Source organism: Bos indicus x Bos taurus, chromosome 8 (genome assembly GCF_003369695.1).
Source record: "Bos indicus x Bos taurus breed Angus x Brahman F1 hybrid chromosome 8, Bos_hybrid_MaternalHap_v2.0, whole genome shotgun sequence".
NCBI lineage: Eukaryota > Metazoa > Chordata > Mammalia > Artiodactyla > Bovidae > Bos > Bos indicus x Bos taurus.
This window is the reverse complement of record NC_040083.1, coordinates 38087441-38106431: the sequence shown is the minus strand read 5'-3', so window position 1 is coordinate 38106431 and position 18991 is coordinate 38087441. Positions and strand designations below refer to the sequence as shown.

At 44.4% G+C, this 18991-nt stretch overlaps 1 protein-coding gene across 2 annotated transcripts in view; it reads right to left on the bottom strand.

Moving 5' to 3' along the window:
• Positions 1 to 18991, bottom strand: part of GLDC (glycine decarboxylase) — an 88124-nt gene that overhangs the window by 9208 nt on the left and 59925 nt on the right. For both annotated transcript variants that reach the window (XM_027549313.1, XM_027549312.1), the window contains 6 exons: positions 17286 to 17361; positions 11748 to 11873; positions 10145 to 10294; positions 7843 to 7955; positions 6395 to 6536; positions 3854 to 3965 (listed from right to left, as the gene is read on the bottom strand). In XM_027549313.1, the coding sequence (XP_027405114.1) occupies positions 3854 to 3965; positions 6395 to 6536; positions 7843 to 7955; positions 10145 to 10294; positions 11748 to 11873; positions 17286 to 17361 (719 nt within the window). The remainder of the gene's footprint in view (positions 1 to 3853; positions 3966 to 6394; positions 6537 to 7842; positions 7956 to 10144; positions 10295 to 11747; positions 11874 to 17285; positions 17362 to 18991) is intronic.

Here is an 18991-nt window from a genome sequence, read left to right as displayed (position 1 = left end):
CTGGTAGTCCCATGGTTAAGACTCCATGCTACCACTGCAGGGGGCATGGATTCTACCCCTGGTTGGAGAGCTAAGATTCGCCAAGTCTTACCGCTCTGCAAAAAAAAAAAAATGGGTGGGGGAGGAAGGCCTGTAGTTCACTAAAATTACTGCCTCACAGTTGTCCATAATTCCAGTCTTATTTAGAGCTGGTAAATATGATTAAGATGAGTAACGGTCTTCTAATATCGCCATTAGACACTCTGGAATACAAAGTGTTTATTAAGGACATTTCTATTTTGGGCCATCTGGAGGTACAGTGATCATTCTTTTTTAGGCCCTAAAATACCAAACCTCTGATTGTGTAATGAATGTGTTTACCAGACCAAACACGAGACAAGTTTTGTTTCATGAACTTTGGGATTGGGTAATAAAGTCTGTAATCACCAATATATTTCTGCTTGGGATGAGAAATACAATTCATTATTTCATTCTGGGATAAAATGTCAAAACAAATGGAAATTTCATCCATCTTTTTGTGTTACAAGCCTCCTGGGACAGCCTCTGCCTAAAGCAGTTGCTCGCTGCCAAGCACACGGCAGGCGCCTGATCGGTACTAGCTTGCTCACTCTCCTCTCCTCGAGTACCATCTCCCCCCGTGCGGTCCACACCACATTCATTCTCGCTCCAAGGAACTCAGGTTTGCATCCCACAACTCTGTGAACACACTAAAACCACTGAAGTTCAGTGGGTGATGTGCATGGTACGTGAATCCTTTCTTGATGAAGTTGTCAAACTTAATCCCAAGGACATATTAAATAAAAAATAATTTAACAACTAGGGAAAAAGTACCCTATACCTTGTAAATTAAAGCAAAAAGATTATTTCCATGCATCACATTGGCAAAAACTTTTTGGGCTTGGCCTGTGTTCCCAGCCTGGCACTTGGTGTTCACTGGGCCCTGGGGCCATGGTCACTCACAGGCTGCTAGTGTGATGTAAGTTTGAATTAAGGATCTGGGGGCAGGCAAGGTCAAACGTGTCAAGTGCGTAAATGCATTCATATCCTGAGATAATTTATCTTCTACAACTCTAACTTATGTAGATAATCAGGGGTGTTAAAAAGAAAAACTAAGTAAAAGATATTCATTGCAGCGTTGTTAAAAATAATGTGGTGGTGCTGAGGGAACCCCATAGAATCTGACACATGATACATACCATAGAATGGATATGGCCACTTTCAAAGGACATTTAATGACAAGGGAAATGATCATGATATAAAATGAAGTTTAAAAAAACAAGATACAAGCTCAATTGTCTGAAAGTACGGTGGGAAGAAATACAACAAAATATTAAGCCGTTATGTCTGCTTGATGAAACCATGGGTCATTTCCATTTTCTTCCTCAAACTTCTTTGTCCAAATTTTCCATGTTGAGCACATGCACATGACTTATACAGCCAGACAAAACCAAGACTGCTGCTATCCTGAAGGCCAATACAGAAGCAGGATGCATCTCACAGCACAGGAGCTATATTTGAATTAATTAGTAGCTCTTGTAGCTTCTTTAATACCCACTTCAGAAGCATTTCATTGTGTTGCTTAGAGACATATTGCCCACAACGTTCTTTTCTCCTCTCTGGGGAGAATTGCTAACCAGAGCTGATTATTTAGTTCTTTTCTATTTTCAAACTCTGGAACCACCCTTGTGGATACATATTCACAAAGCAAGATTGGTCTTTAAATTAAAGATCACAGATGGAGATGCACACAGGCCAAGAGACAAGCAGGGCCTTGCTGCTGTGGCCCTGGGACTGAACACTGGTTACTGACTGCTCGCTGCCCTCTCTGCCCCAGGCTCAACATACAGCGGTCCCTGCTCTCCGATGCACACCCACTGTCAGGTCCTGCCCGCCTGACTCTCAGGGCAACCCCTCCTACCACCTCCAGGGTGACTTGATGCCTCTCCTATTATTCCCTCTACAGTAGCTTCACTCTCACCTCTTCACAGCCTTTCCCCTGGCAGCTTGAAATCACCTTATTCTCTTATTTAAAAATAATGAAGCTGCATCCTATTGCAGCAGCTCCTGCCCCCTTCACACTAAAGCCCCCAAACCATGAAAGTGTCTGCCTTCTCCTGACCTCAGTCCATGTCTCAGCCCCTTTCCAGCTGGCCCTTGCCTTGCTGCTGGCCCTAACTGCTTTCAAAGGTGACAGAAGGCTTCCTACTGTGAAAGGCATGGGTTCTTTTTAAGACTTGAGAGGCCAGCCACCTGCTCTTCAGCTGTGCCTCCATGTCATGCAGGACCACCCACGTGTGCTGACTGTGTGTGCTGTGCTGACACGACGCCAAGGACTGAGGCAGCCACAGCCTCCCCCTGCAGGAGCTTAAGGTCTGCAGGAGCGAGCCGACGATGAGTGAGTGGGAGACTCCTTGTGGTGGAAAGAGCCAAGAGGAGTAGTTCTCGCCACCAGGAAAGGAAAGGGCAGCCTCAGGGAGGAGGTGTGGCCAGAGCAGAGGCAGGAAGGATGGGTGCCAGGGAAACGCCGGGGGTGGGACGTGGGGAGCCTGACGCTGCCTCAGTGCAGGTGCCCCCTCACCAGGTGCTGCTTTTCCTGCACCTGTTCCGTGCAGCCATCTGCTTGAGAGGTTTCACTCTGGTTTCTCAATATGGTTTCCTTGGGTCTCACCAAAGAAAAGTCTGCTCTCAGACTCTGTGCCCAGGGCCACACCTCTGCAAGTCCACCTGCGCCAGCCCCTCCCGTCACTTCCAGGGAGACCTAGTCCCTCCATCCCTGTCTCCCTCCCTCCATGATAAGCTAAAGAAAGTGAAAGTGAAGTCACTCAGTTGTGTCTGACTCTTTGCAACCCAGTGGACTGTAGCCCACCAGGCTCCTCCGTCCATGGGATTCTCCAGGCAAGAATACTAGAGTGAGTTGCCATTTCCTTCTCCAGGGGATCTTCCTGACCCAGGGATTGAACCCAGGTCTCCCACATTGCAGGCAGACACTTTAACCTCTGAGCCACCAGGGACGCCCTATGATAAGCTATAGCTGCTGCTGCTGCTAAGTCGCTTCAGTTGTGTCCGACTCTGTGTGACCCCATAGACGGCAGCCCACTAGGCTCCTCTGTCCCTGGGATTCTCCAGGCAAGAACACTGGAGTGGGTTGCCATTTCCTTCTCCAATGATAAGCTATAGAGGCTTCTCTAAAAGGTTTTCACTCTCAACTAACTAGTACATAAGTCCTCTGATTCTACTTCTAACAGCATGCTCATCCTCTGCCACTGTCTTGATGATGTTAACATCCTCTTAATCCTGTCATTCCCCTGCTCAGAAACCTTTCTGGCCCAAGGGTGGAATCCAGAGCCTTCCAAGACCCTCAAGGCCCATGCTACCTCTCCTGCCTTATAGTCTGCTCCCTCTCCTCCTACCCCATCCTTCAACCCACCCAAGACTCAGACAACTCCCTTCTCTCTAGCTTGCTCCTGCATCTCTGTTTACTGGGGTTCTGCTGTGCTTCCTTTCAAGGCTTATCTCAAAAGGCTCCTCTCAGAAGGCTCTCCCAACTAGAATTATTCCACTCATCCTCATGGCCAAGGGGCAGGTAAGAAGCTCATGGGATTTACGTATATGTCTCTCTATGGTGTGGTCCTTGTTGTGAGTTGTCCTGAGACTAAGTGCATGGCAGAGCCCCACCAATATCCCTAAGCTGTTTACTAGATGGAAGTTATTTCCAGTACCTCAAGGCTTTACTCTGGTATATGCTGAGAAACAGAAGTTTCCCACCCACTTCTGCAAGTCACATCCACTAGGTCAAACTTGGTTTGGCCAAGAAAAAAAGCCAAAGTGAATATAGGCTGAAGTTCATACTTGCCTCTCGCACCCCGGAAAAGGACTCTGTAGTGCTTTTCTAATCGCTTGGCCATGTAGTTTGCATTCAAAATAGCAATCTCTGTGGCCTGTTTAAGGCCCTTGCCTCCCATCATCTGCAATAGAGGAAAAAATACTCATCAATCACGGAACACAGAGATCCAATGGACACTAACCAAAGACATCCCCAGATGAAAGGAAATCAGCTCCCCACCACTCTCTGGACTGCAGGGGAGTGAAATATCCTAAGACATCTCTCAGTCTTCTCTAAGCCTAAAATAACTTCTGGTTTCCCTCTTTGAACAGTAATTTTATGTTTTTTATTGTAGTTAGAAAGCTTAGAACAGGGGAAAAACTGACTGCTGACTATCGCCTTATTTACCCAAGAAAAAGAACTGTATTTGAGGAGTTTCTGTTTGGTTGTTCATTGTGAATTTGAGATGCCTTGATAATTGCCAGGATCTTGAGGGCTCTTGGCCAAAATCCCCTCTGAATCCATTTTGTATGGTTTGTCTTTCACATGTCCATAGTTCAGGCTTCTATGTTTAACAACTGAAAGGTTCTCAATCTTATCCTTTTCTGGTGGTTCATAAGTCCCTATGATTTTATGGGGATAGCATCACCAGCAAAGAGTTTAAAACCAAGACTGTACCAATTTGTCCTGCCTACTTTCTTCCCAGAACACCTCAGATGATAAGGCTTGATGTATGTTAACACACAAATGATGTAAAACAAATGAAATAACAGTGCAGGGATACCAAAGTCCTTGGAGAGGACACGCTCGGCCAGGTTGGCCAAAGAAGGGTTTCCAGAGTGAGAATTAGAACTTGAGTAGAAACTTGAAAATGGGTAGAATTTGGACAGACAAAGAGAAAGGGGAAGACACTCTAGGTGAGAATAGCAGAAACAAAGGTGTGGAAGGAAGGCCCATGGCTGCAGCCTGGGCATTGCTGGAGAGCCAGGTGGGCTGTGACCACTCGCACAAGCTTCAAATCCTTGCTGGGAAAGACCTGGACTTGGCTTCTGCCTCTGGACCTGTGCATCAGAGTCTGAGCAACTTTATGGCCCCAGTTCCACCCTGCCTATACTGAATTGATTCTCTCTGGAATGGGGCCTGGGAAAGTGCATTTTGGGGAGAACCTCCTAAAGATTTTGTGTGGGCTGGGACATCCAGTGGTAGAGGCCAAGGGAAGCCAGGAGAGGATGGACAGTCTTAGCAGAAATCTAGCAGTTCGGTAGGGAGTATATGAGAAGAACTGTATAAAGGAGAGAAGACGATAATTCTAGAGTCTCGGTAATAAGTAACAACAGCCTGAAAAAAGAAAGAGCCCAAGGTAGGAGGGGTGGCTGAAACCCTACCATATTTATTTCATTCTTAAACTGAGTCTGTCTGGTGTATCTGGCACACAGCCAAACCAGTCCTAGGGCATTTATTTTCTATATGTGGAAAATCATCTCTAACCCAAATAACATTCCATAACAAATGACTCAGGTTCACAGAGACCAAAAGGAAGCTGGGAATTAAGATTCTGTTTGCAAAGAAGCAGACCTTTATGATGATTGTTCTTGTTGCTATTTGCAAAACAACTCGAGTATGATTTGAAAACGCAGGTTTTAGTCTCTGGGGTACAGAATTGTTGTCCCAGCTTCCCAGAAAGTTTTCATTAAGAATCATAAATGCCACACTGTTCAAGAATAACAACCAGCCCAGAGAGTCATCCGGCAAGATGTGCATAGCTGAGTTTGGGTTTATTTCACCAGATCCTCGCTTTCTCTCAGGAGGGGAACCAGCTGGGGAAGACTGCTCTAATTACCGGCTGAAGAAGTGTTCCTATCCAGTGTGCGATCTAGTCAGCTCAGGAGGTGGGCAGGCTAGTTTGAATACGAACTGTATAAAATAAACTCTGACCCTAATGTGTTTTGGGTTTTTTGTTTGTTTGTTTTTGTTGTTGTTTTTGAAAAACACAAAAGAAGGAAGCCCGTTCTATGACAAAGTCTAATTACCTTCGAGAATATAGTTCCACAGGCCCTAAAGGGCAAAGAGCTTCGGGAAAACCTCTACATAAGTGAATTTCTGCTATTTTCATCTTACCCTCCAGGCTCCCAAGAAATATAAAGCGAAATGAGATGTATTCCTAAAATTTATCCCAGGATCTCAACCAAGTGTAATAATTAGTATATGCACTGTTTTTCGCTTGTGAGGGGCTGTACAAATCCTACAGGAAACCAAATGACGTGGCCAGCACATCCATATGACTCATGGTACTTAGCTCTGTCTGGAAAAATATATCTGGCATGTCAGTTTCTCTGGTGTTAAACCCACTGTGAGAACCCAAAGGAAAACAGCCTGATGAAGAAAAGATAAAATGAATTTTAGCTGATCTCTTTAGGATGGTTTCTTCCACTCAAGTTGTCAGCAATTTTCACTGAACCACATCTCGATCATGGATTTCTTCATTTTTAAGTTAAGAAGGAATCTGCAGTCTCAGGTCCCCATCCATACATCACTCCCCCAAACCATCTAACATGCATTAGCAGGCCTCACCTTAATATAAGCCCATGAAATGGGCAAGATGCAACTGGAGCCCCACGGGGCTGCGCTGACGGTCCCCAAAGCCTGGGCATCTTCACTTGGTTTTAGCGAAATGATGGGATGATTAGGCAGAAAAGGAACAAGATGCTTCTTCCTGTATATATATTTTTTAATACAAATTTAGAAGATGTTAAAAAGATCTGGTCTAACCAAACAGGCAGGTCCTGGGCCCTCTCAGGAAGCTCTATTCCTAGCAAAGGAACTCTGACATGGAAGGTACCCGGCACCTGCTAAGGGGCAGATGTTCAGGAAGTCTCCCTTCCTTTCTCCTCTGCTGGAGGCATGGCTCACCAGCCATCAGCATCCTAGCAGCTCAAACAAGTACCATGGTGGAGAGCTGGGGAGAGACAGGCAGCCTGGAACATCATGCAGAGCTATGGGCTCATGAGGATGTGGGGACATCCCAGCCCCTCACACCCTCTCCGTCCCTGCCCTGGCCCCACACTCTTTCCCAAGGCATCTAAGGGATATAGGAGGATGCTGCTGAGATGCCCCATAGGGTGACAATCACAGGCGAGCCTGTGAACATCAGTTGCCCCATCTCCCCCACAGCTGAGCCACTGCGACCCTGCTGCCTACTACAGAAAACAGGAATCAAAAAGGAAAGAAGAAAAACCCAAGGGGGGCCAGGCTCTCCATATCCCTGAAGACTGGCCCCTTCCGCACATTTTGGGAAAAAGGAAGATGCTCAGGAAATGGTTGCTCAGCATCATTTCCATGAGATGATTTGATTTCAGTTTAAAAAGTTACCAACTGCTCCGAGATATTGCTTTAGTCTTATTCTGACTTCATCCAATTATTTCTAGTAATAAGGTTTGTTTCCTTCCTACTTATCTCAGATGTAATAAGAATTCAGGCTGTAAAGTGTCCAAAATATTACATCCAATTTCTTTTTGGCAGGGGGACATTTGAGTTCTACTCCTTTAGCAAATTTTAATTATACAATAGTGTTATCAATTTTAGCCACCATGTTATATGATAGATCCTCAGATGTAACATGTTATATGATAGATCCTCAGATGTAACCATAAGCTGATTTTAAAAACAAAGCTGCTTGGAAGTCTAAATTAAAGTCCAAGAGACCCTTCTAGGTGCTAATATACCAGTTCTTACTCATAATGCTCCAGTAAAGCTTACTATTCATTTCTCTGTTAATAAACCTGCTCTGTCTATACATGACTAGGAGCTGAGTGTGGCCATACACACTGTGGTTAATAAAATCTGTTTGCTTCCCCTTGAAAGCTCCTTGAAAGCACCCCATTCACTGCTCATCACCCAGCCCCTAAAGGCACACTACATGTGAAGGTATCCTGACACCTGAAGTCCTCGATGAGAAGAACAGAGTGTGGGGCCAACTCTCAGTCTTCAAAGCCATCCCGAAACCAGGGCCCAGAACTCACACTCCGATGGGCCCCATGCCAGGGCCGCCACCTCCATGGGGAATGCAGAAGGTCTTGTGAAGATTAAGGTGTGAGACATCAGACCCAAAGTCTCCGGGACGACAGAGTCCCACCTGTCACAAAGGGAAAGAACCAAAAGCAAAAGTCAAGAGCTGGGGGTGCTCTGGAGAGACAGCCATCCTGCTCTCCTGAGAGGAGAGGCAGGAGATGTGCACAGAAACGTCCTTAGATGGCAGCTCAAACCCGATATCCCACAGGCAGCATGCCCTGCAGTTTCTATGGAAACAGCAATTGACCATTTAGATTTTAAAGTATGATCTGAATATACCATCAACTCCTAATTATCCACCCCCAAGAAAGGGGAGGGGAAGTATAGGCCTTCCCTGCTATTGAAACAGGCAATTTCACCCCAGCATGTCTAGTACCCCAGCTTTGGATATCATGCACTTTACTGAAGGGCCCCTTAGGACACGTGGATATAGAGGGCTGGAAGGCTATCTGAGAGAATACTGAGCTGAGAGAGAGGGAGGGAGCCTGACAGTTTTCCTGAGACCATCCTGGTACCAGCCACAACATTCAACAGGTGTTCCTGCCACTTTGGCATTTGAGCTAATTGTGGATGTGATAAAAACTACAAGACTCATTTATGCTATTGAATCAATAGACAATCCCTGGACTGCTCAAAAGAGATCAGATAGAAGCAAAGAAAAACAAAAAGAGTCTGAAATTGGGACTTCCCTAGCAGTCCAGTGGTTGCTGCTGCTGCTGCTAAGTCGCTTCAGTCGTGTCCGACTCTGTGCGACCCCGTAGACAGCAGCCCACCAGGCTCCCCCGTCTCTGGGATTCTCCAGGCAAGAACACTGGAGTGGGTTGCCATTTCCTTCTCCAATGAATGAAAGTGAAAAGTGAAAGTGAAGTCGCTCAGTCGTGTCCGACTCCAGCGACCCCACGGACTGTGGTTAAGACTCCATAATTCCAATGCAAGGGGCACTGGTTCAATCCCTGGTTGGGGTTAGACCACACATGCCCCTCACTGGGGCTGAAAACAAAACAAATTAAAAAAAAATTTTAGTGAAAAGAGTCTGAAATGGTTTTAAAAAAAAAAAAGGAGAGGGAGTTGATATGACTCTTTAAAAGATGATGAGTCCCTGCCCTCCAAAGTCTCCCTAAAGCATTCCCTTAAAGGCACGTGTCACACAGACTGTAAAGAAGGCGAAGTGTTAAAGAACTGATGCCTTCGAACTGTGGTGCTGGAGAAGACCCCTGAGAGTCCCTCAGACAGCAAGGAGATCGAACCAATCAATCTTAAGGGAAATCAACACTGAATACTTGTTGGAAGGACTGATGCTGAAGCTGAAACTCCAGTATTTTGGTCATCTGATGCTAACAGCCGACTCATTGGAAAAGTCACTGATGCTGGGAAAGATTGAGGGCAGAAGGAGAGAGGGCATCAGAGGATGAGATGGCTGGATGGTATCACCGATGCAATGGACACGAACTTGAGAAAACTTCAGGAGATACTGAGTGACAGAGAGGCCTGGCATGCTGCCGTCCATGGGGTAGCAGAGTCAGAAACAACTGCTCGACTGAACAACAGCAGCAAAACGTCACACAGACCACCCCCTACACACACACAGCCCAGTAAGTAGTCAGGATCAGCCCTTCAGAGCCAGAGATGTGCAGCTGTTTTACGCTGATGAAACTGAAGCTAGTCCAAGGTCACGGGAGTTCAGTATCCACCAGGGGCCAAACCTTGGGTGTTAATTCCCTCAGGAAGAGGGGTCACCCCCCGCCCCTCCCCTGCAATAAGCTAAGAAAATTCAGCTCACTCCCTGCTTCCCTTCAACCTTTTTACTTCGTCCTCAGCATCCCCTGTGACTTCATGACCTCCTTGGGAGGAGTGTGTGTATGTGTGTGTGTGCGCGTGTGCACGTACCCGTGCATGAGCACAGTCACTCAGTCGTGTCTGACTCTTTGCGAACCCATGGACTGTAGTCTACCAGGCCACCCTGTCCATGAAATTTTCCAGGCAAGAATACTAGAGTGGGTTGCCATTTCCTACTCCAAGGGATCTTCCCAACCCAGGGATCGAACCCATGTCTCTCGTGTCTCCTGCAGTGGCAGGTAGATATTCTTTACCACTGCACCAGGATCTGCAATCTCAGTGAAATTATAGTACATACTTTGATTTGGCAATATAGAAAGTCAGTCTCTGTTCTGAATTCAGTGTCATGTTTTAAGACAACTGTCAAGAAGACAAAACAAATTTTTTTTTTCATAACCATTTTCTCACATTGCCCACCTGAGCATTCATGTTGGCCCCATCCAGGTAGACCTGGCCTCCGTGTAGGTGGATCAGGTCACACACGTCTCCAATGTTTTCTTCAAACACTCCATTGGTGGATGGGTATGTAATCATGATTGCTGCCAAGTTCTCCTTGTGTTTATCCACCTGAGACAGAAAAGTGGCAGAGGGAGCTAACGAGAGGAAGTGTTTCTTTCTTAACCAATTCCTCATTTTTTAAAAGGATTAAGGAAGATGAAGTCTTGGTCTTTTCGTTTCTCAAACTGTCTCAATGTAGGATGACACTAATAGAAGGTCCATAGCCATTTCTGCCTTTATAAATCATTCTAAAGAAATAACAAGATTCCTTTAGACTAAGTCTCCATGGTCAAGACCAAAAAACTGTTCAGAAGATTTCTGGATATTTTGGGCTGAATTCTCTAAAGTGGTTTTCCTTTGGTTCAAATCATCTCAATAATTATTTCAGATTTTTTCTGGTTCCAGACAAGTCAATTCTCATAGTTCATCTTGCTATGCTCATCTTGCCAAATCCATCCTATCCACTTTCCCTCCCATTCTATCGAGATTCGAATTCCCACTAGGAATGTTCTGCTCCGATTTAAAAAACAAACAAACATCATTTTTCTTTTGACAGAAGGCAAGCATATATGAAAGACATGTTCCTATTTTTTTGACCAGCAAGTCAGAGAAGAGGCCCACGTGAAAACAAAACAAACAAACAAAAATTTTAAATCATATCCTATATTGGAGAGACTTAATAATTACACTTTTTGACCCAGAATATTTATTGGTAAAAACTTTATGGGGCAATGGGAGGTGGGGAGGTGGATGTGAGAGATTAAAAAATGCTTGTTTTTATCTTCCTTTTGAAGGTTGTTACATGAACTTCTCAGTCTCCATGCCTAATAACCCCAACAAAATCACATTGCCATTCAAGTGATTTCCTTTCCTCTTAAGATGCAGCCTACAGTCCACCAGTGGAAAGCAGATACGGTTGCTAGGCAACATCTTCCTGAAGGTTGGGAGGTTGGGAGTTTGGGAGTGGGGGTTGGTGTTGCAGGAAGGAGGATGGAATGTTGCCTGAAATTCAGCAAGTAATGGCTGGGACCATCACAAACATCTGCAAAATCTACATTTCTGTTTTAATCCCCAACACAAAGATTGAGAATACCTATGACTTCCAGGATCATAGGTTTGTTCACGGGGGAAGGAGAGGAAGATTGGGCAGGAAGAAGCAGGCAGATTCTGCAAGGACTAGTCTTACTACCACCATGAATAATTCATTCAGTTTCTTACACACGCACATATTAGAGGACGGAATTTCAGTTTAAAGGACCTTCTCCTTGTTAAAGAAGGAAGAGGTGAAAGAAACTATGGTCACTTTTACTCTGGACCAAAAATGTGACTCTTGCTTTTATTTTTCTTATAGAGATGGCTAGGTTTTCTGATTTTATGCCATTTTCCCTAGACCCATTCGGAGAAGAACTGCAGTCTTTTAATGAGGATGCAAAAGAAGATAACGTTGACCTAAACCATCCCTGATCCTTGCCACTTCTTTCCAACCCAGACCTCCCCCATCTGGTAAGCGGAAGTTGAGTACCATAGCCTTGAGGTGAGCTGCATCGATGTTTCCGTATTTATCCACCTCCACAGGCTGAATCCTCATGCCTGCCATGTGGGCACTTGCAGGATTGGTCCCATGCGCAGATTTTGGAATGAGGCAAACCTTACGAACGAAAGGAAGGAAAGAGAGAAATCACCAGGCTGTTCATAATGGCAGAAAAGTCCTACGAAATGCTTGGAGCATAAATACATAGGTGTCATATACTCTATTTAAACTGACCGGTGGTGCCTTAATATCTGCTACAACTTCATGATTACTGTATTGAAAAACAGTGTCCAACAGAGGAGTTGACACCTGGATCCCCAAATACTGTTCCCGAAAGACTTTCAGAATATTAATACTCTCCTTCCTTATCCCAGTAACACCAAAACAAGCCTAGGCTTATTCTAACCTTGCCTCAGCAATAATATGTAGAAAGCACCTTACAAGAACATGAGATTAGAAATTAAACTCTAGGACTCAAATGCACACATCACAGCTCCAGTGCTCTGCTTGGCTCTGCTGGGACCCAGGAGAGATAATGGTAGACATTATCCCAAGGCCTCCCAGTGACAATACACCAGTGATGTCATCATTATTGGATGCTTACTCTGTGCAATAGATTCTCTGCTTACATGAGAATAGCCAAGCACAAATGCCCATCAGTTTCTGCCCTGTGCTCACACAAGGCATTCACTGAGAAGGTTGGCATCTGTATAAATAAATGTCTAGAGGGACTTCTCTGGTGGTCCAGTGTTTAAGAGTCCATAATTCCAATGCAGGGGATGTGGGTTGGATCCCTGGTTGGGGAACTAAGATCCCACATGCTGTGCAACACAACCAGATCAAAAAAATTAAATAAATAAATAAAAGGACCCTTTAGACAGGGACTGCTGCTGCTGCTGCTGCTGCTGCTGCTAAGTCGCTTCAGTCGTGTCCGACTCTGTGCGACCCCGTAGACGGCAGCCCACCAGGCTCCCCGTCCCTGGGATTCTCCAGGCAACAACACTGGAGTGGGTTGCCATTTCCTTCTCCAATGCATAAAAGTGAAAAGTGAAAGTGAAGTCACTCAGTCGTGTCGGACTCTTAGCAACCCCATGGACTGCAGCCCACCAGGCCCCTCCGTCCATGGGATTTTCCAGGCAAGAGTACTGGAGTGGGGTGCCATTGCCTTCTCTGAGACATGGACTACATCATGTCAAATAAGACTCCTTGGCTGGGAGGAAACATTTCTTGCTTTGTCAGGAGACTACTCCTCTCTTTCTAAAGGGATCTTGGTGTTGCCAGTATAATTAGGGAAATGAAAGTTCTCAACAAAAAAAAAAGTCTAGTGCCCACAGGTGCCAAAGGAACTCAGAATGAGGGGGTGCCACCTCAAGTTGAAGAGATCAAGAAAGAGTATTTCAAGAGCTTAAAGATGTGTTGAATTTTTATGGAAAATGGCTGGTGGGCATAATACTAAAATTCCCAGGTTTAAATCATTTTCATTTCCTGCCCCCAAATCATGTGAGCAGAGGTGAAGACACATGCTCTGTGTGATCTGATGATGCCACACTACAGGAAAGGGCGCCCTGCAGTTCCCTCCAACAGCGGTAAGGAGAAACAACGTCGACCCTGAAAACAATTCTGTTTTTGTTTTTAATTCCAGAACCAATACTGTCACCCTGTGAAGAAAAACGGATGGGCATTATAAAAATGGGCTTATGAAGGGGAAATTTAACTTAACAGCTGTTTCCTCAAAAACAGCAAAGCCATCTATTTAAGCAAAATGCATGTGACCCAAAGAGAACTATCAACAGAGGCAAAGATGAAATGACTTTGTTCTTCTTCTGTGGACAGTTAGCGCTTCTTTGAATGGTGACCCCATGAACTGCAGCACACCAGGCATCCCTGTCTTTCACTGTCTCCCAGAATTTGCTCAAACTTATGTCCATTGAGTCAGTGATACCATCCAATCATCTCATCCTCTTTTGCCCCCTTCTCCTCCTGCCCTTAATCTTTCCCAGCATCAGGGTCTTTTCTAGTAAGTTGGCTTCTTCGCATCAGGTGGTCAAAGTATTAGAGTTTCAGCTTCAATATCATTCCTTCCAATGAATATTCAGGGTTTATTTCCTTTAGGATTAACTGATTTGACCTCCTTGCTGTCCAGGGAACTCTCAAGAGTCTTCTCCAGCACCACAGTTTGAAAGCATCAATTCTTTAGCGCTTGGTCTTCTTTATGGTACAATTCTCACATCTGCACATGACTAGTGGAAAAACCATAGCTTTGACTATACAGACCTTTGTTGGCAAAATGTTGTCTCTGCTTTTTAATACTCTGTCTAGGGATATAAGGATTAGCAGGAAGAAAATGTCTCAGTCATTTTTTCAATGATTTGTTGCTGTTAGACATTTGTGATTTTCTATGTGGATCCTCACTTTAAAATTTGTGGTACTGAAGGGACTTTCAATACCTAAGTTCTAGGACAATGTCCTAGGTTCTAGGACAGAACCTAGATTTGATATTTTAGCCAACACTAACTCTCTTTGGTTCATTTATGCCAATTTAGGTGGATTCTGTGTTTTTCTAACTCCCTAGTGTGCCTGGCATAGACCCAACATAGCTCATTTTCAAAAGACTTGCTGCATGAGTGAAGGATTAAGGAGAAGAAATCCTTTGCAAGGGAAATCAATTTCTTACCACTGGTCAAATCCAAAATCCAAAGGCCACTACTTTGCCCAGGCAACTGAGAAAAGAAAAATACATACAGGTTTTGGGGGAGGTTTTGGTGGTGCTTTTTTAGTTTGTTTGGGTCAATGTATGCCCTTTGTATAGGAAATTCAATCACTTATCAGCAAACCTGAATTAGTATTTGACTAACAAATGAGTAATAATTATAAAGTGCTTAGGATAGTGCCTGGCACATGGAATTTTTACATAAGTGTTTGTTAAATAATTTGTAGTCTCCCAAATTAAACTGGTAAATCAAGAATTTGGCCATTGCATTTTAGGAACCTCTGAAATTTAACCTAAGAGCAAATGTGAAAATAACTTCCAAAACAGTTTGAAATAAAAAAAATCATCAGGAATCCAGGAGGTTCCATAGCATATGACTTCCCCACACATTTTTTTTTTGCAAAACAGCATATATTTTACTAGTTTCTGTGATAGTCTATTATATGGGAGCAGCTGTCTTAGACATCTCTGATACAGAAAAATCCTCCATGATTATTTGAATAATAAATCATTTTCTTCTTCTCTAACTAAAAAGTCAGGTTAAATTAAAATCTTTAGGATGCCAACATTTCCAAACTTGAGGGTTCTGTTTCTACAAGCTCAATGACTGGGTAGTCGTCCCTGCCTCCCTCACCCACCCTCAAAATGCAGCATCCCACTCCTCTCTGTCCTTCAGTGGAATAACCTCTCCTAACACTTCAGTGATAGCAGTGTGAACAGTGGAGCCAGGAGAAGCATCACACACAAGGGGACTGAGATAGAAGGGAGGACTGGAAAAAACAAAGAAGGAAAAAGAGCTAAAAAGAATCCATGTGTCATAGAAGAACTCTGTTGTTGCTGTTGTTTAGTCACACAGTAGTGTCCAACTCTTTTGTGATCCATGGACTTTAGACCGACAGGCTCCGCTGTCCATGGGATTTCCCAGGCAAGAATACTGGAGTGGGTTCCCATTTCTTTCTCAGGGGATCTAACCAACCCAGGGGTCGAACCTAGGTCTCCTGCATTGGCAGGTGGATTCTTTACCTCTGAGCCACTGGGAAACCTAGGAGAACTCTGCCCAGGCCCAGTCTCTCATCCTTTTTTTGTGACCTTTCTGGTTTGGCCCCCAGCTCCTGGACACTGGACTACCCTGGTGGCTCAGGCAGTAAAGTGTCTGCCTACAATGCAGGAAACTCGGTTTCAATCCCTGGGTGGGGAAGATCCCCTGGAGAAGGAAATGGCAACCCACTCCAGTACTCTTGCCTGGAGAATCCCATGGACGGAGGAGCCTGGTGGGCTACAGTCCATGGGGTCGCAAAGAGTCGTACATGACTGAGCGACTTCACTTTCACTTTCCTGGACATTAACAAACAGTTCCTGGGGTCAGCCTGGAGAACTAGGAACCAGTGCAGGATGGGAAGCGTCACAGAGTAGACAGAACCTGTATTTTAGCTGGCCTTTTCTAGCTGGTCACAGGCCTTCCACAAGCACCACAGTGTGGATCCCAGCAGCTTCCCCATAAAGCAGGAACAACATGGACATGGTAACACAGAATGAATGGCTCCCTCTCCCGGAGTCCCAGAAACTTCATGGTTAAAGAGCATGAATAACAAAGAGTTCCAGGGGCTACTCAGTACAAGGAAGCCACAGAGGAAAAATAGAAAAGGCAACTCTAAATGTCAGTCATCTGGCAGCCTCTCATTGGATAACCAGAATCCCAACATCTCCTTTCTGACTCTATGAAAGCACTGACATTTTGAGGTCCAAAGAACAACTTTAATTCCAAAATCCTTCCTTAGAAAATCGAAGAATTCAAACCCAAGTGAAAAAAAAATAAAAAGTTGAGATATCAAGAAGGTGGGAGAAAAAAGTTTTTCCTCCCATTTTGTGAAAGTAAAATAGTATTTAAATTCTTCCCTGCAAAATCCAGGTAACTAGCCATAAATAATCTTCCATCTTTAATAAAACTAGGAATGGACTAAGACCCTACTTTTGTGTGCAGCCAGAAGGACTCCAGCCCCCTTTTCTCTAAACTTCCCGGGCTGGGCAGATGCTTGTGACTTGCTCCTGATTCCTACCCACTAATGCCATCTCCACAGCTCATGAAGTTCAAGGTCAGCGTGGCCACCACCAGGAACACAGGCCTCCTTTGGCCGCAATCTGAAGCCTGTGTTGTTAGGTCATCGGCTAAGGGCACTGCCTCAGGATTAGTGGAGGTCTGTGGTGCCCATTAGCACCTGCTGGTCCCACAAGGGCCTCCAAAAGCAGTTTGGACCCTGGAGACTAGACTCTAACTCACAGCAAACGATGAAACAGAACCGTGAACTCTGCTCCATGTCTTCTTTTGTTGTTGAGAGCTGAGAATCACTAATAAGGAATTTATTTATTCAACAAATATTTTTTGAGCATACATAGGGCAAGAACTGTGCTCAGGCACAGTAGGAGTTATAGAAGAATGAAAACTTGGTCTCTGCCCTCTGTCCAGGCCTGGGGCCAGGGCTGAGCCAAGGAGGGAGACTTGGAATGGCAACATTCCTTCCCCTTACACCCTTTGCTCCCTGGGGGCAGCAGTTCTGCAGCCAACTGGCTAACTTTTACAGACTGGGTTTAAGAAGACTTTTATCTCAAAATGTTTTTCCTCAAAATGGTCCAGTGAAACGTCTTAGAGGCAAGGATCGTAATAGCCACTCCATAGACATTTGTTTCTTGATTATGTGTTTCCCCAACTTCTTCCAAGAAGACTTGGAGGGAGTGTCCCTCAGAACAAAAGGGACCCTAAAGTTGAACCCACTGACCTCCCCGCACCCCACTCCAGTGGTAAGCACGTGGTTGATGCTCACCGTTCTGTGTGTCTCTCCTTTCGCATCTAAGTAGGCTCGGATAGAGGCCAGCCCGGCGTATTCCCCCTGGGCTCCGCTGCAAAGACACGAAGAAAAGGGTCAGAGCTTTATGCCTCTCTGCCTTCATGTACTCATTCAGTATTCATCAGGTATGGGCTGTATGTTCACCAACATGTGACACAAAGTCCCTCCTAGAAAACAGTAAGCTCGCCTAGGACCCCTGCGTGAGCCTAAAGCCTTGAACAACCAGAACAACACCTGGTCTGTGCACTATAGCTCACCCATTCCTACTCAGAGATGGGATTTCAACTCTCACTCAGGACCATACATCTAAAAAAAATCATTTTCATTATGGAAAGTTCCAAAACTGTGCAAAAGTAGAGAGAAGAATGTAAGGGACCACCACATTGTGCCTATTACCCAGCTTTAAAAATTAAAAGATCATGGTCAATCTTGTTTCTACCTACATCCCTCACTAACCCTCTCACTCTGAACTAGATTATTGTGAAGCAAAACTCAAGCATCATATCATTTCATCAATTCAAACTTCAATATGTATCTTTCAAAGATAAGAATTATTTTTTAAAATATAATTGCAATTATGACACCTAAAATGAGGAACAATAATTTCTTAATATCACTAAATATTTAGTCAATGATCCGATTATACGGCAAAGGAATAGTACATTGAGTACAATTAATTGAGTGTAATTGAGTGTGGTACCATTCCCGACAGACTCGGGTCAGCTTTCCTAAGCCCCACATACTCACGGCAGCTAGAGGCTGGCCATACCCATCTCAGCAGTCCTTGAAGGCACCACTTTTAGAGCACACTTAATGACTAACATTCCAGGGAGGGGTGCTGAGTCAATCATAAACTGTTACTTAATGTTCTCAGTACTCTCTGCAGGAAGGAAAGGAAGTGAGTAATAGGTTTTTTAATCCCATTCAAAATGCATGTTTCCTCCATTTCAAAAAATTACACCATCTTTTGACTGTGTGGAAGGCCCAGTGGTTTTGGCACCCATCCCTCCTGGTCACCCCGTAATAATGAGATCATACTCTAAAAAAGAATAAGCTTAAGAATAAACTAGATAAATTGTTTAATTTCTAAATGAAAAGCTAAGCTTGAGCCCTAGAAAACATTTTTTGAGAAAATGGTGGGATAGAACCAGCTGAATTTGAAATATCTGCAAACTAGTATAGGGACATTGATGGCTCGGTGTCAGGAGATGGCAGAATTGACGATTTAGGGCTCAGCATGAGAAGAGGACAGAGCAGAGGAAAACATCTGGAGGTGCAAGGCTTGGAGTCTGGCTGAGGAATAAAGCAAAGTGGTGAATCCACAGTGTGGGTGCCACAGAGCAACAGAAGAGACTAGATGAGCTAAGGAATAATGATAAGTGTAAGCTGCTCCAGAATTAAGCACTTCCTATTTGCCAGGCACTATGGTGCACAGACAAAACACAGGTAAATGAGAACCATTATTGCTGTCACCACGAAGCATTTTATAATTTTTTTTTTGGCCTCAGGAAATGTATAGACTAGTATTATGCATGGAGCAGCTCTGCAATAAATGTTTAGTCAATCTGTTCAAAACTGAGTTCTTCTTCAGTCCAGACAACATTAATGTCATCATTTCGCCCATGGAAAAGGACTTCAACAAATGGACTTTGTCTCTACTCAATACTCTGTAATGAAATATT